Below are 14,898 nucleotides of genomic sequence, written 5' to 3'. Positions count from 1 at the left end.
GGGTCTTGGGCAGGCCTTGAGCTGGACAGGGGCGCGGGGGGAGTATTCCGCCTGCGGGGAGGGGGCAGTCTGGCGAGCTGGTCCGGCAGCCAGGCCCAGTGGAAGCCTGCAGGGTCACGCTGCAGAGGGTGAGGCCTTGACCCGGGGTGTGCCAGCATCCGGCTCAGCTGCCTAGGTGCTTCAAGGGCCGGGCCTCCAGCCTGGAGGCCCCCAAGTCCCAGCTCTGCCCCAGCTTGTGAGAACCGGCAGGTCCCAGGAGCTGAGCTGTGGGGCCTGCGGGGCAGGGCGGGATCCCAGGTCACAGGAGCCAGAGGGGCCCCTTGGGTGGGGGCACCATGCTAAGCGCCCTGACCTGGAGAAGCAGTGCCTGTGCGGGCAGAGCTGGCTTCGACTGGCTCCAGAGCAGTGCCCTGTGGCAGGGCCGAAGCCGGGTCTGCCCCGCGGGCGGGGAGCAGGCGGGCACCTCCACACCTGAGGAGCAAGCTGAGACTGGCTCCAAGAGGGAGCAGCAGGGGAGGGGTCTGCCGCGAACCCCCCCCCCCACCCCAGCAGGACTGCAGACCCTGCTGGCTCACAACGGGTGCTCCTCAGAAGAGCCAACCACCCGGCCCTGACCTGTGATGCTGAAACACACTCACCCTCTGTCTTGCTCCTGGACTAAAGCCTGGACTGTCCCGGGTCAGAGCCCTGGAGGAGGCGGGTTTGGAAAGCCCCTAGTGGCTGTGGGGTGGGGGGGCCCACTCTGCCCCCACTGGACTCTGGCTAGAGGTGGAACCTGACTTGATTCCATCGGGGAGAGGCCTCCATAAACTCCAAGTTCCCGGGCCCCAAGCCTCTGGGGCACCCTCGCAGGGACCCGGGGTGATGCGGGGGCAGCGCCCCACCCAGGCCGGGTCCTTCACGGCACCGTGGCCGAGGGCCCCCTGCGCCCCCCCACCGCGGCGCCACCGGCCTCTGAAAGGCGGAGACGCGGTGCCCCGGGCCGACCGGCGACCCCAGCCAGAGACGCGCGGGCGGGCGCGTCCCACGCGCGTCACGGGCGCGCCGGGCAGCAGCTGCAGGTGCGTCGGGCGCGCGCAGAGGCGGCGCGCGAGGTGACGGGCCCCGGAGGCCCCGCCCCGCCGCCACCGCCCGCCGCCGCCGCCAGAGGTCGCTGTGGCGTTCTCCCCCTGCGCGCGCCAGCGCCGACGCTTCCCGCGCTCCAATCGTGCCCAAAATGGCGGCCGCGGCGCTGCTCCGGGGGGTGGCTCCGGGACGTGGCCGCAGGGCCTGGTGCTGGCGGCTGCGCGCCGCCCCGGGGAGCCGCCTGGCCCACGGCCCAGGCCGTCAGGGCGGCGACCCCGGGGGTGGCGGGGCCTGGACCTGCTTCCCCCTGAGCGAGCGCGCCCTGGTGCGCGTGCGCGGGCCGGACTCGGCGCCCTTCCTTCTGGGGCTGCTGACCAATGAGCTGCCGGGCCCTGCGGACGGGGCGGCCCCGCCCGCGGCGCGCGCGGGCTACGCTCACTTCCTCAACGTCCAGGGGCGCACGCTCTATGACGTCATCGTGTACCGGTGAGAGGACGGGGCGCCGGGTGGGCGGGGCTGGGGCGGGCGAGGAGGCGGATCCCCCGTCGGAGCGGGCGGAGGGAGGGGCCCGCCCGGCTGCCGCGGGGCCTGAAGCGCGGGGCGCGCTGCGCCTGCGCCCCGTCCTCCCCCCGCCTGCGCGCCAACCCCCGCCCCGCGCCTGCGCGCCACTGCTCCCTCCGCGCCCCCCGCGGCGCTCCCCGCGCCTGCGCGCTGCGGCCGCAGGGGCCTCCCGCCTGGTGGGCTGGGCTCGCCCGACCTGGCCTGAGCCGGCCCGTCCGCTCCCGGGCGCCTCCCCGCCGAGTCCGAGCTCCCTGCCCGCGGGCGGCCGTGGCCGCAGCCCCCGCCTGGCGCTCCTCGCCCTGCGCCCGCGGGGCCGCTGCCCGCGCCCTGGCCTCCGTGCGGCCGGCGGCGGGCCCCGGGCCCGAGCGCCCCGCCGCCGCCCCCCGCCCCCCTTTCCCCGCCGACCCGTCCCCGTCACTCAGCCGCGCCCCCTGACCGGCGCCGGCGGGGCCTGAGGCCAGCCCCTGGGCGCAAGCCCCGAGCCCGCTGGCGGCGAGAAGGGTCGGCCCGGGTCCCTCCTGGGCGGCCCCTCCCTCCGGGCCGGCCTCCCCCGCCCCCAGGCCCCCCCTCCGTGAGGGCTTGGGGAGCGTGACGCGCGCTGGGAAGCAGGCGACGGGCCGGTGGCCGGTGCCCGCGCCGCCCGGGGAGCTCCGCGCCCTGCGCGCGGCGGCCGCACTTCGCGGGAAGCCCCCGGGAGGCGCCGGGCGCGGTTCCCAAAGCGGCAGCAGCTCGCTCTGGGGCCCGGGGCCCGCTGGGGCTGGACGTGTGACCCGCGAGGCGCACCCGGGCCGGTGTGTGCACACGCGTGTGCCTGCAGTTACTGTGGTGGACGCGGCTGCCTGTTCCCGCGTGTGCCCCTCAGGCTCCTCCCCCGCGCCCCTCCTGCTGCTGAGGAGGGTGAGCCCCAGCCCCGCAGCTGGTCTCCGGGGTGCCCTGCGGAACCTGGGGTGGCGTGGTGAGCGCCCTTCCACTGCAGGGCTGTTGCTTTCCATTTTGGGTATCAGAGTAAAGCCGGACATGGTGCTGGGGTCTCCTGTGGGCACCCCCTGCTCGGGGCTGAGAGCCTGGGGCGGTGGCAGTGTCCCTGGAGCTGGCGGTACCCACCACCCGCGTCCTGCTGCTCCCCTCCCGGCGCAGCCACTGGTGCTGTCGGGGCCCCTCTGGGTGGCAGGGTGTGCTGCTCCTGACGCCCCCACGCACCCCACTCTCCCTGCAGGCTCCCCGAGCTCGAGGCCGAGGCGCCTGCCTTCCTGCTGGAGTGTGACCGCGGGGCGCTGGACGCGGTGCAGAGGCACCTGGCGCTGCACAGGATCCGGCGGAGGGTCGCCGTGGAGCTGCACCCCGAGCTGGGTGTGTGGGCGGCGCTGCCTGGCGCCCCCGAGGCTGCACCCCCGCAGGGCCCTGAGCACGCCCCTATCATGGCCCGTGATCCTCGGACTGCCCGCATGGGCTGGCGGCTCCTCGCGCGGGTCCAGGGCCCGGCCCCTGTGCTGGGGAGCCAGCTTGGGGATGCCCAGGACTACCACCGGCACCGGTACCAGCAAGGTGGGCGAGTGGCCCTGCCCAAGGGCCGGGAAGGGGTGCAGCCCTGGCGCCCGGGCGGGGGGGATCGGTGTAAGGAGCAGGTGTCTCGGATGGCCGGGCGTCCAGAGCCAGGCTGGGCACCAGAGGGGCGAGAGGAAGGGGGTGCCGCCAGGGGACCTGAGGGAGGAGGGTGGGAGAACAGCGGCAGGAGCAGGGCGGGGTGGGGACTTGAGCCGCCCCTTTGAAGCCCTGGAGCCCTCACCCACTGCCCCTTCCACCCACAGGCGTGCCTGAGGGCATCCGAGACCTGCCCCCGGGCGTGGCACTGCCCCTGGAGTCCAACCTGGCCTTCATGAATGGGGTCAGCTTCACCAAGGGCTGCTACCTGGGCCAGGAGCTGACGGCCCGCACCCACCACACGGGCGTAGTCCGCAAACGCCTCTTCCCTGTCCGTCTCTCTGGCGACCTCCCTGCCTGCGGCCTGGCCCCCGGCACCCCCGTGCTCACCGCGTCGGGCCAGGTGGCCGGCAAGTACCGGGCTGGCCAGGGGCACGTGGGGCTAGCGCTGCTGCGCGCGGAGCTGATCCACGGCCCCCTGCATGTCGGCACCTCCGAGCGCGGCCGCGTGGCTCTCACGGCGTCAGTGCCCGACTGGTGGCCGGGGGCCGCAAAGTAGCCTGGGCACCCCGGCCCCTCCACAGACCCTGGAGCTGCAGGGCGCCCTGGGGCTGGGTGCAGGCGTCTGGCCTGCCACACTCGGCGGAAGCCCTCCCGGGACCGCGGGCCGCGACCCTGCTGGGTGTTGAGCTGGCCGTCCCCCAACCTGCCGGAGGGGTGGCGAGCGTGCTGGCCTGGACAGGAGCAGGGTCCGAGCTCAGGACCTTGTCCTGGGCGGGGGTGGGCCTGGCAAGTGGGCAGCCAGGGTGTGACCGTGCAACCGCCCTCTTGGACCGCAGCCAGGGGCCCACGGGCAGCGCTAACCTCCCCAGGCAGAGGCGGGAGCGGGGCTGGGGGAATTCGCGGGGCGTCTGCCCAGGGCTGGCAGTGAGGAGGACCCAGGTAGTGGCCTGAGCCCCAGCCCAAGGCGTGTCTGCTGGGGCGGGAAGCAAAAGGTGGTTGGGGGTGGCTTCCTGCACAGTGCCCGGCGCCCCTCCCCCACGCTGGGGGGGTGGGGGGCTGATGGGGGAAGTGGGCAGCTCTGCCCCAGGGGGTGTCTGTGCACTGGCTGGGCTTTGCAGCAGCCTCCTTTTCCCTCGTAGGAGGAAGCCCCCCACGGCCCCCCAGGCCCTGCCTAGCACAGTGGTGACCACTGCAGAGCAGGGCCTCTGGCCTCCCACCTGTGCCTTGTGTTGTCCACCCCCGAGAGATGACCCCCTGGGCTGCACCGCAGCGGCAGGCTCTGCCCCTGGCCATGTCCTTCCAGCAGCTGCTGCCCTCACTCTCCCACGCAGGCGGGACGTGGGCGTGGCCATTCCAGACGCCCTGGCTGCCCTGCCTGGCCTAGCCGGGAGGGAAATCAGTGGCCGAGCGGGGCCGCCCCCCTGCAGCCCCGTCCCGGGGTCCCAGCAGCCTGGTCAATGGTGTTGACTCAGTTTGGCACCGTTTTTCCTTGAGTGGGAAGTGGGGGGTTGTTTGCACAGCACCTGGTCAGAGACCACCACGCTGGAGCCCCTGCCCTGGGGGTTCGCTGCACTCCCTCAGGCCAGGTGGGCGCTGCCCATTCCGAGAGCATCGAGAGCGCCTGTGCTGGGGAGGGCAGCGAAGTGTCCCCTGGGTCCACCCCCCCGCACCCCCACTGTTGTGCGAGGTGGGTGCCCCACCCCAGAGAGTGGCACCTTAGCATGGACGCCGACACCCTGGCCTCCCGTGTCTGCGCGGGTGCGTGCCTGGGCAGCTGGTGCTGACCGCTCTGTGCCAGGCCACCTGGGCGGGCGGGCGGGTGGGATGGTCCAGTCAGGAGCGGCCAGGCGGGCGGGGGCTCTGAAGAGGAGACCGAGCCAGCGGGGGACCCCAGACGCTCAGACCCCTCGCATTCCCAACCCGCCTCCAAAAGAAGGACGAGCAGGAGCAAGTGTCCAGCCGCCGCCGGGAGGGTGCATCAGGGCCGGCCTGGCCACCACGAGCTGCCGGCTGGGCGTCTGGAACCGCTGCTGCCCGCTGCCCCCAGACCTTCGCACCCCTGGGCTCCTCCACCGCTGCCTGGGCTGCCCGCCCTGGGCCTCGTGGGCCCAATGGCGCCATCTTGGACCAGGGGCCTCTTGCCTAGGATCCTGGACACCGAGGATACCTGGGGTGGGGTAGCGGCCACTCGGCCTCGGAAACTCCTCGTCTCCCCATTTGCTAAATAAACGCGATTGTTGTGTCCCTGAGCCGAGTGATCCTGCCTGAAGCCCCCTCCCCGCCCCTGCAGGGCCTGCCCCCTGCCCGCCCTTCCCCCTGCAGGGCCACCATGGACCCCTGGCCGTGGCATGCACTTGCAGCGAGCTCAAGGGCAGAGGAGCCTGTCCAAGGTGACCATCTGGCTTTCTAGCCGCTGACCAGCGAACGCCCCCGAGCTCCCCAGGAAGCCGTGGACAAGGGCGCAGGTGGGCCCAGGACAGGGCGTTGGCCCCACGTAACCGCTGGGCGTGAGAAAGGGAAGCTGATCGTGATCCAGGCCGCTCCAGAAATGCCCCCAGCCCCCTCTTGCTCGAGAAGGGGTGGTCCCGGTGTCCGTTTCTGGCGTTCACTGGCCGCTATTACAAGGGATGCTTTTTTTTTTAAAAGATTTATTTTATTTATGCACACAAGAACTGGGGTACAGGCCAGAGGTGCGGGGGCGAGAGGACTCCCCAGAGAGAGTGGGGAGCAGAACAGGCGGATCCACTGAAACACACTGCTGAGGGGACAGCGGGAGCCAGGAGAGGTCTGCTGGGCCCTGTGGGCAGCTCCCTGGCCGGGGATGGAACTTGTGCTGCAGAGGCTGTTGATAGCGCCATAGTGCTGAGACTCAACCCCTGCACCCCCAGGGACGCTTTTTCAAAGCAGCACAAAAAAGGTGGACCAAGGCCCCCACCATGGCCGCGAGGGGGCCTCGTGCTCCCCAGGAGAAAGGGGCCGGGGCGGGATCCCCCCAGGCCGGGCTTGTGGCACTGAGGATGGGTTCCCTGGGCTTGGGGCCTGTGTGTGCGGCCGTGTCCGAGCCATGCCCACAGCCCCGGGCCTCCCGCTGCCCACGGTGCCCTCGGCTCGGGCGGCATCTGCAGGGGACGCCCGCCTCTCGGCTCCGAGCTCCGGCCAGGAGGACCAGGGGCTGCGCTTGGGGGGGTGTGTGTCTCTGTGCTGGCTCCTGCCCCGAGCGCTTGTTCCCAGCAGGGTGAGGAGGGTCCAGTGCAGGCGCCCGGGCCACTGCCAGCCGCGTGGGGTGGGGGTGGGGGTCTGCGGTGACTGGCTCCCCACGTTGTGTGCAGCCAGAGCCCTGGCCCTCCGGGGGCTGGTGCAGCTGCAGCAGCGTTTCTATGGGGTGTGCCCGGGAGGACCCCGGCGGGGTCCACGGTGGCAGGGGCCGAGGGCCAGCGGCCTGGCATGCCTGCTGGCGCTGAATCCTGACCTCCGGTGGCCAGAGACCATGAGGGACACCGTGGGCAGGGTGGGGCGAATGCCTACTCCCCCTGAGGTAAGGGTAGGGGAGGGGCTGATCCCCCAATTGAAGGGTGACTGATGGAGGACAAGAATAGAAAAAAACAAACTGAAGAGGAGGCGCCACGAGACCAGAAACCCGGCTCACTCAAGGAGGCGGGGGTCGAAGGGATTCGCACAGCCCTTGACCCAGCTACGGACACCAAGATCCTCAGGCCAGACGGCACCGTCGCGGAAACTAGCATCCTCGGCGCGGACGCCGGGGTCACAAGGCGTGGCACCCAAGCAGGTATCGGGGGCGCATCCAAGGGAAAGACATGGAGATGGAGCCCATCCTGGAATCTCCGGTCCCTTTGAGACTCTGCAGAGTTGTCCAAAGTCAGCAACCAGCTGAGGCTCACAAGGGGCGACCCCTCCCAGACGGGAGACTCTATCAGTGCAGTCTGCCCTGGCTCGGGGCCGCCGTCCCTCTGCCCACCCGTGCCTACGCAGGGGCCTCTTGTCACCCACTCCCCTGTCCGCAGGGCAGCCGCCCCCTCCCTGCCCGTGACCTGCACCTGCCGGGACGTCTCCTCATTGACCCCCTCAGCGGAGGCCGCTCCCCTCAGGGCCACCTGCTTGAGGCTATGCAGGCCTCTCAGCAAACCCGTCCTCCTCGGGCAGCTCCTCCTGCCCGCTGGTGTCTGTGCAAGTGTCCCTTACTCTGCCGTCCCTGGCCCTAGTAAACCTGTCCTTTAAATGCGACCCACGTCTCTGTCTCGTGGAGAAACTCGCCTGGGAGGCTGGCCGCGTGTTGCTGGAAGGGGAGCTCTGGTGACACCTTTCCCGGAGTGAACCCAAGGACCCTGCACCCCAAACCCACTGACTCCAAAAAACACAACAGTGACGGCCGGCGGTGGGGCTGGGTCCCTGGACGGGGCGGTGCGGCCGTGGGGTCACCTGGAGGCCGGGTGGGCCGGCCTGTACTCCCAGGCCTCCCCGGGACGCCAGACAGCAGGGGCGTCGCCGGGGCCTCCGGCGCCTGCCCGGGAGCTGCCGGCACACAGGGAGACAGGCGCGGTGTGCGTCGGGGCCGGGCGGCGCGGGGCACACGGGTGTCAGCCCTGGCCGCCGGAAACGTCAGCACTGGGCCCCGGGGTCCTTTCCCGCCCTGAACCCCGGGCCTCGTTCTCTTTCCCACTTTTTCCTTCCTCACTGGAATCTGCCCCCCAAATCCACACGAGGAGCCCGAGACCCCAGTGTGGTGGTGTTAGGGGGTCCTTTCATAGGCGACTGGGTGAGGGGTCACAAGAGTGGGGTCCCCAAGGCGGAAGTGGGGGGACAGAGGCCTCACCGTGTGACAGGGCTGAAGCCAGACTGTTACAGGTGGCGCCCCCTGCAGGGGGCGCTGGCGAGGCCGTGCCCCAGGGGCAGGCTAACGGGTATGGCATTTGGGGCGGAGACTCCGGCAAGGGACTGCAGCAGCGGCCCCGGGTTCGGTGTTCGGGATTCAGCGTCTGAACATTCAGCGTTTTCGGACCTTCAGTGATTCCAGGGTCAGCGATTCTGGCCCCACCGCGCGGATCTCCCCGAGGCTGGGGCGGCCCCTGATGGGCGTGGAGGCCTCCAGCAGCCGGCCTCAGCCAGGGAGAGTCCCGGGGCTTTGCTGGCCGAGCGACGGAAGCTGTTCCCAGCTCTGCTGCTGTCACGGCCTGGGGGAAGGCGGAGACCAGGGCAGGCCCTCGCTGTGGCCGCGGTCGGGTCCTTCGGCCGCTGCAGCTGCTGTCCTGAGAGTGCGTGTCTGGCGCTGCGCGGGGGCGTCCCGCGGCTGCTGCGAGGCCCAGGCCTCAGCGGCGGGAGGACGCCATCTTAACTGCTTTTGTTTAGGGCTGGAAAACACTGGACACAGCTTTGGGGGAAGGAAAGGGCCATTTTTGGCCTCAGTAACTCTTGTTTTCCCTGGTTTGTTAAATAAATCCCTTTATTGTTCTCCGGGCCTGCGTGGCCTTGCAACTGTGCACACGGGGGAAGAGCTCAGACAGTGACCAGTAAACTATTTGGGCAGTGTCCTGGGCCGGTTTCAGTGCCCCCTGCTGCCCTGGATCAGCTGCATGCCAGATCCACCAGCATTTCTCTAGGTGTAGCCGCCCGGCCAACCGGTGACCTGGCGTGAGCCGCCCCGTCCACGGGGTCTGCCGCGAGGTCAGAGCTGACCAGGCGTCAGGACCACTGGGCCTGTCCTCTAGGAAGATGGCGGGTCCTCTGACCCTGTCCCCGCCTAGCCACGTGTCGGGGCATCGCCTGGTGGGACTGGGCCCCTGAGGACCTCACCAGGGCCCAGGGACATGGGGTCCACCCGGGGAAGGTGGACTGGGCCAAACGGGCAGTCGGTGGCTGGTGGGAGGCCCGTGGTCTCTCCAGGAGGGGCTGGCCTGCTGCCCCTGGGGACCCAGGCCTGCCCTCCTGGCTGGTGCCCTTGTAGGGGTGGGGCCCGGACAGAGCATGGAGGCTGCCCCTGCTCCACACCCCGCTGGGCCCCAGCCACTGCCTGCACCCCGTCTGTGCCGCTGCACACAGGCTGGAGGCTGGTGGATCTGAAAGGGATCCCCAGAGTGAGAAGGTGGGAGCCAGCCCCGAGGCGTGGTCCTCGGCCCCCCACTGGCACAGGGCCCCGGGGTCCTTTCCCACCCTGAACCCCGGGAGGCTGGTCTGACCAGGGTCCCCCGCCCACCCGGGAGACATGGGCTCCTCCCCACCCCCAGAGCCTGCCCTTTGCCTTCTGGGGTGGGTGAAACCAGACCCCGGGCGGTGACAGTGGCTATTTTGGAGCTGGGCTGGGCCTGCCCGGGGGGGCCTCTCCAGCTGACGGCATCTGCCTGTCCTTTCGTCCCCGTCCAGTCTGAGTGCCGGCCAGAGTGTGGGCTGCTGGGTGGGCGCCGCGGAGGTCCTGGCCGGCAGCAGGAGGTGAGACCCAGCGCCCGACGTTCCATCTGAGCCCCAGCCCGGCACCGCTTGCAGCCCCCTGAGAGGAAGGTGAGGAGCAGAGGGGGGCAGTGTGGGCAGCCCTGGGTCTCCAGAGGACAGTCAGGGAGGTCAGGGCTCTGGGGACGGGCCCTGGGTCTGGCAGGGGCACTGCAGCCCGCGCTCGCGGCCCCTCGGAGGGCGGCCGGGGGTCGGCCAGCCCTGCCCCCGCTCCAGGGCCAGTGCTGCTGACAGCTGGGGCTATTTTGGGCCTGTTGGCTCAGCGGAGGGCACAGCCAGCGGGGCTGACACCTGACCCCAGAGAATGTCCTGAGTGCGAAGCCCGCGTGGGTCTCAGGGCCAGGCCCCAGGAGCTGCCCTTGTGGGTCTTTTCTGCGAGGGCTGGGGCAGTGCAGCGCTGGGGCAGAGGGCCTGGCCCTGCTGTGGGTGAGCTGCTCCCCACTTGAGGCCCTTCTGGAAAGTAGCCCATGCCCGAGAGACAGAGCCATGTTCTGGAAAGAGGGCTGGAAAGTGGTAGGCGGGGCCTGCGCCAGCGCCCCAGCAACGGGCCCCAGGTCCCCCCAGTGAGGCCTGTGTGCTGGGCCATCTCCCCATGCTGAGAGGCTGAGTGGGCCCCACAGGAGCCACCTGCCTGGGGGGCATCTCTGGGGGCCCGGCCCTGAGGTCCTGGCCTCTCCAGTTGCTGCCCATGCACCTACACCTCCAGCAGCCCTGGCCCCCACTGTGGCAGGTGCCCGCCGGCCCGAGGGCCTCAGCTGGCCTGAAAGCCGGAGGCTGTCATGTCCCGGGTGCCCGAGGCAGCCCTCTCTTGCCTGGTTCTGCTGCCCAGGGGGACGCCGGCCTGGCGGGGCTGCCCGGAAGCAGAGGCAGCGGCCCCCGTGAGCCCCTTCGGCCCTGTGGGTCGGCGCATTAGGAGGGCAAAGGTGGTGGGCATGGTCCTGGTGGCCCTTCAGGGTCTTGGGGTCTCTGGCCACCCTTGCCAGGGGCGGGGTGGGGCGCGGTGCCCCTGCGTCCCTGGCGTCTGCATGCCAGCCCGACCTCTGAGATGTTGGGGGTGTGGCGCCTCACCTTTGGGGAGCCCGCGGCCAGCTGCACGCTGGGGTGGGCGCTGAGCAGAGCTGGCAGGCCAGGGCCCGGGGTGCCCTGGGGGCCAGGCCCTCTGCAGCCAGGTGCGGGCGGGGCGGGGTGCTGACGCACAGTGAGTCAGCAGGCTGCTCGCCGCCTCCCGGGGAGGATTAAGGGGATTAGGGCCTGCATCACAGGACCAGGGCGGAGGGCCCTGTGCCCCGCGGTGGGCACCGCTGTCTGGCGACTGGAGGCACCGCGGGCAGGGCCGCTCTCCTGACTGGGCGGGGCAGTGGCGGGCAGGGGCAGGGGCAGAGGCGAGTGCGTTGAGGCCTGCGGGCGGCTGTGGGGGCCAGCCAGCATGAAATGGGCCCCGCAGCCCTGAGCTGGGCTGGCCCTGAGGGTGTGAGGAGGCCTTGCTGGGGGGGGGGGCCGGTGCTGGCTCCTCCCTCCCTCCCACGCTGGGATGAACACCCCTGGGGGGGCCAGTGGCCACCCTTGGCAGTGCAGCTTGGGCCAGGCAGGCCCCACACACAGCCTGAGGGCGCCTGGGGGAGGCCTGGGGGAAGAGCAGGGGAGAGAGGTGACCTTTGCTGCGGGGTCAGGGAGGACAGGTCAGGAGCGGGCCCTGGGCCTCCACTGCCAGGGCCTCTGGGGTGCAGGAACCCCTCCCCCTTCTTGGATGGGGAGACCTAGCATATCCAACCTCTGCAGCAGGGGGCCTGCGTGGGCATGGACAGCCCACGCGGGAGCGCGAGCCTGGGCCCCGCGGTGCGGCGGGAGGCAGGGGAGGCCGCGCGGGGCTGGGGGGCCGAGCGGCCTCTGGTGGGGGCGCGCTCCGGTGCGCCTCGGGCCGGAAGAGCCCCGGAGGGGCTGCGACCCTCAAAGCCGCACATCTGCAGGCCGCGTGCCACCCGCGGGACGGGGCGCCGCGGGGCCGCGCGGGGACCCTCCCGGGGCCAGGCTGGTGCCCCGGGGGGCCGCGGGCGCTCACCGAGCCCCGCCCGTCCCGCAGGCCCGCCGCGCCCCGCCAGCATGGCCCAGTCCTCGTTCAGCGGCGCGCCCCGCTTCCTCACGCGGCCCAAGGCCTTCGCGGTGTCGGTGGGCAAGGACGCCACGCTCAGCTGCCAGATCGTGGGCAACCCCCGGCCGCAGGTGAGCTGGGAGAAGGACCGGCAGCCGGTGGAGGCGGGCGCGCGCTTCCGCCTGGCGCAGGACGGCGACCTCTACCGCCTGACCATCCTGGACCTGGCGCTGGGCGACAGCGGGCAGTACGTGTGCCGCGCGCGCAACGCCATCGGCGAGGCCTTCGCGGCCGTGGGGCTGCAGGTGAACGCCGCGGCCGCGTGCGCCGAGCAGGCGCCCCACTTCCTGCTGCGCCCCACGTCCATCCGCGTGCGCGAGGGCGCCGACGCCACCTTCCGCTGCCGCGTGCGGGGCTCGCCGCCCCTGGCCGTGAGCTGGGCCAAGGACGGGCGGCGCGTGGGGGAGCCCGACGGGCCCCGCGTGCGCGTGGAGGCGAGCGGCGAGGCCAGCGCGCTGCGCATCCAGGCGGCCCGGCCGCGCGACGGCGGCACCTACACGGTGCGCGCCGAGAACCCGCTGGGCGCCGCCAGCGCCGACGCCGCGCTGACCGTGGACGCCGACGCGGACGCCGACGCGGCCGGCCCGCCCGGGGCCTCCACGGCCGCGCTCCTGGCGCACCTGCAGCGGCGCCGCGAGGCCATGCGCGCCGCCGACGGCGCCCCGCCCTCGCCGCCCGGCGCGGGCACGCGCACCTGCACGGTGACCGAGGGCAAGCACGCGCGCCTCAGCTGCTTCGTGACCGGGGAGCCCAAGCCGGACACCGTGTGGCAGAAGGACGGCCGGCCGCTGGCCGAGGGCCGGCGCCACCTGCTGTACGAGGACGCGCAGGAGAACTGCGTGCTCAAGATCCTCTTCTGCAAGCAGGCGGACCGCGGGCTCTACACCTGCGCCGCGTCCAACCTGGTGGGCCGGACCTACAGCTCCGTGCTGCTGGTCGTGCGAGGTGAGGCGCGGCCCGGCCCCGGCCCCCGCCCCCCGCCCCCCGGCCCCCGGCCCCCGGGCCCCCGGCCGCAGGGCTGCTGCCGGGCGGGCTCCCCGCGGAGCGCAGCGCAGCGCAGCGCAGGCACCACCCGCGGCCTCGGGGCGCCGCGCGGCCGGGGGTGGGGGGCTCGGGCTCCGCTGGCAGCGCCCGGCAGGGGGGCGCAGAGGGCCGGGGCCGGTCTGGCGGGAGGTCCCTCGCCCCCTCTCCAAGGCAGCGTCCCGAGGGGGTCACGGTCCCGCCCCGGCTCCCCAGGCTGCCTCTGTCCTCGTCCTTGCAGGAGGAACCCCTCCACTTGGGGTCTCCGCCGCGGCTGGGGGGGACACGCGGGGCGGCAGGACCGCGCCCCCGGCTCGCGCCCGGGGACTTCAGGGACCCCTCCCTGCCCTCCTCTGACCTCCCGGGCCTGCCGGCCTCCTCGCGGCCTCGGCGGCGGGGACTCCTGCTCGGAGCTCGGCCGGCGCCCCGCGCCCCGCGCCCCGCGCCCACGCGCCCGCCCGCCCCCGCCCGCAGAGCCCGCCGTGCCCTTCCTGCGGCGCCTGCAGGACCTGGAGGTGCGCGAGAAGGAGTCGGCCACGTTCCGCTGCGAGGTGCCGCTGCCCGCCACGGAGGCCGCGTGGTTCAAGGAGGAGACGCGGCTGTGCGCCGGCGCCAAGTACGCCATCGAGGCGGCGGGCACCGAGCGCCGGCTGACCGTGCGCGACGTGTCGGCGGACGACGACGCCGTGTACATCTGCGAGACGGCCGAGGGCAGCCGCACGGTGGCCGAGCTGGCGGTGCAGGGTGCGCGGGGCGGGGGGCGGGGGGCGGGGGGCCGGGGCGGGGCCTGCGGAGCCCCGAGGCCCCGCCTGACCCGCCGCCGCCCGCAGGCAACCTCACCCGCAAGCTGCCGCGGAGGACCCGGGTGCGCGTGGGGGACACGGCCCTGTTCTGCGTGGAGCTGGCCCAGCCGGAGGGCCCCGTCCGCTGGCTGCGCAACCAGGAGGAGGTGGTGGCCGGGGGTCGCGTGGCCGTCACCGCCCACGGCGCCACCCACACGCTGACCATCGCCCAGTGCTGCCTGGAGGACATGGGCGAGGTGGCCTTCGTGGCCGGGGACTGCCGGACCTCCACCCAGTTCTGCGTGTCGGGTAGGGGCCCGGGCTGCGGGGCGGGCGGCGCTGGGGTCACGCTCTGGCTCCCCCGCCCCTGCCTTCTCCGCTGCGGGGCCAGCGTCCTGCCGCTCCCCTCCCCCTGCCGGGCGCAGGCGCGGAAGGTCTGGACGCTGCGTGGACAGTGGTAGTTCCGCTGGCCTCAGGTGTGGGAAGCGGAGCGTGGGGGCAGTGCCCTGTCCCGGACACCGCGAGGGTGGCCTCGGGCTGGCTGTGGGGTCCTGCCTGTGCGGATGGGGCCAGCTGTCTCTGCCTGGACGGTGCCTGGTGGCCCGGGCTGCATGGCGCTGAGGGCTGGGCTGGCCGCCCTTACCTACTGCAAGAGACGTGGCTGCTGGCCGGTGCTGGTGCCCCCTTGGCTGGAATGGGGCCGTCCTACATCAGAGCCGCGTCCCTGAGGCTGGCCCTGGACATGGAGGGCTCCATGTGGTGACCGCCTCGCGCTTCGCCCTCAGCCCCCAGGAGGCCGCCCCTGCACGCGCCGGAAGCCCCCGTGGTGAAGTCCAGGACTGAGGGTTCCGTGACGCTTGGCTGGTCCCCACCGCCCCCGGGGGACCACGCTGTGGCCATCGACGGCTACCTGGTGGAGAGGAAGCGGCTGGGCACCTACGCCTGGACCCGGTGCCACGAGGCTGAGTGGGTGGCTGGGCCCGAGCTGACCGTGGCAGGCGTGGCCCAGGAGGGGGACTTCCAGTTCCGGGTGTCTGCCATGAACAGCTCTGGCCAGAGTCCCTACCTCGAGTTCCCTGGGACTGTCCACCTGGGTGAGTGGGCAGGCATGCCCCACATGCCTTCGGGGACCCTGGGCCCAGCGGGAGCCATCTCCTCAGGGAGTGTCTTTGTTGGGGTGGGGCCCCTCTGGGGGACAAAGCCTGGGCGCAGGACCAG

General features: G+C 72.4%; 2 protein-coding genes across 3 annotated transcripts in view; both read left to right on the top strand.

The window, feature by feature from the left end:
- The first annotated feature begins 1,216 nt into the window (after positions 1-1,216).
- Positions 1,217-5,072, top strand: IBA57 (iron-sulfur cluster assembly factor IBA57). 2 transcript variants are annotated; one of them, XM_037498783.2, is made up of 3 exons: positions 1,217-1,551; positions 2,843-3,171; positions 3,435-5,072. In XM_037498783.2, exons 1-3 carry the CDS (start codon positions 1,217-1,219, stop codon positions 3,824-3,826), a joined length of 1,056 nt encoding a protein of 351 aa, XP_037354680.1. In that variant the 3' UTR covers positions 3,827-5,072. The 2 variants fall into 2 exon arrangements, with proteins under 2 accessions (XP_037354680.1, XP_037354681.1); XM_037498784.2 differs by lacking the exon at positions 1,217-1,551 and adding an exon at positions 2,380-2,581.
- Positions 5,073-11,829: 6,757 nt separating this feature from the next.
- The window catches only part of OBSCN (obscurin, cytoskeletal calmodulin and titin-interacting RhoGEF), a 59,715-nt gene continuing 56,646 nt past the window's right edge, over positions 11,830-14,898 (top strand). The window contains 4 exon segments of the mRNA XM_037500912.1: positions 11,830-12,823; positions 13,373-13,642; positions 13,729-13,989; positions 14,466-14,774. Of these exon segments, the coding sequence (XP_037356809.1) occupies positions 11,830-12,823; positions 13,373-13,642; positions 13,729-13,989; positions 14,466-14,774 (1,834 nt within the window).

The sequence above is a fragment of the Talpa occidentalis genome, unplaced genomic scaffold, assembly GCF_014898055.3.
Source record: "Talpa occidentalis isolate TD23 unplaced genomic scaffold, MPIMG_talOcc4v2.1 talOcc4.9, whole genome shotgun sequence".
In the NCBI taxonomy this organism is placed as follows: domain Eukaryota; kingdom Metazoa; phylum Chordata; class Mammalia; order Eulipotyphla; family Talpidae; genus Talpa; species Talpa occidentalis.
The sequence above is the reverse complement of the archived record's forward strand: the minus strand, read 5'-3'. Positions and strand labels throughout refer to the sequence as shown.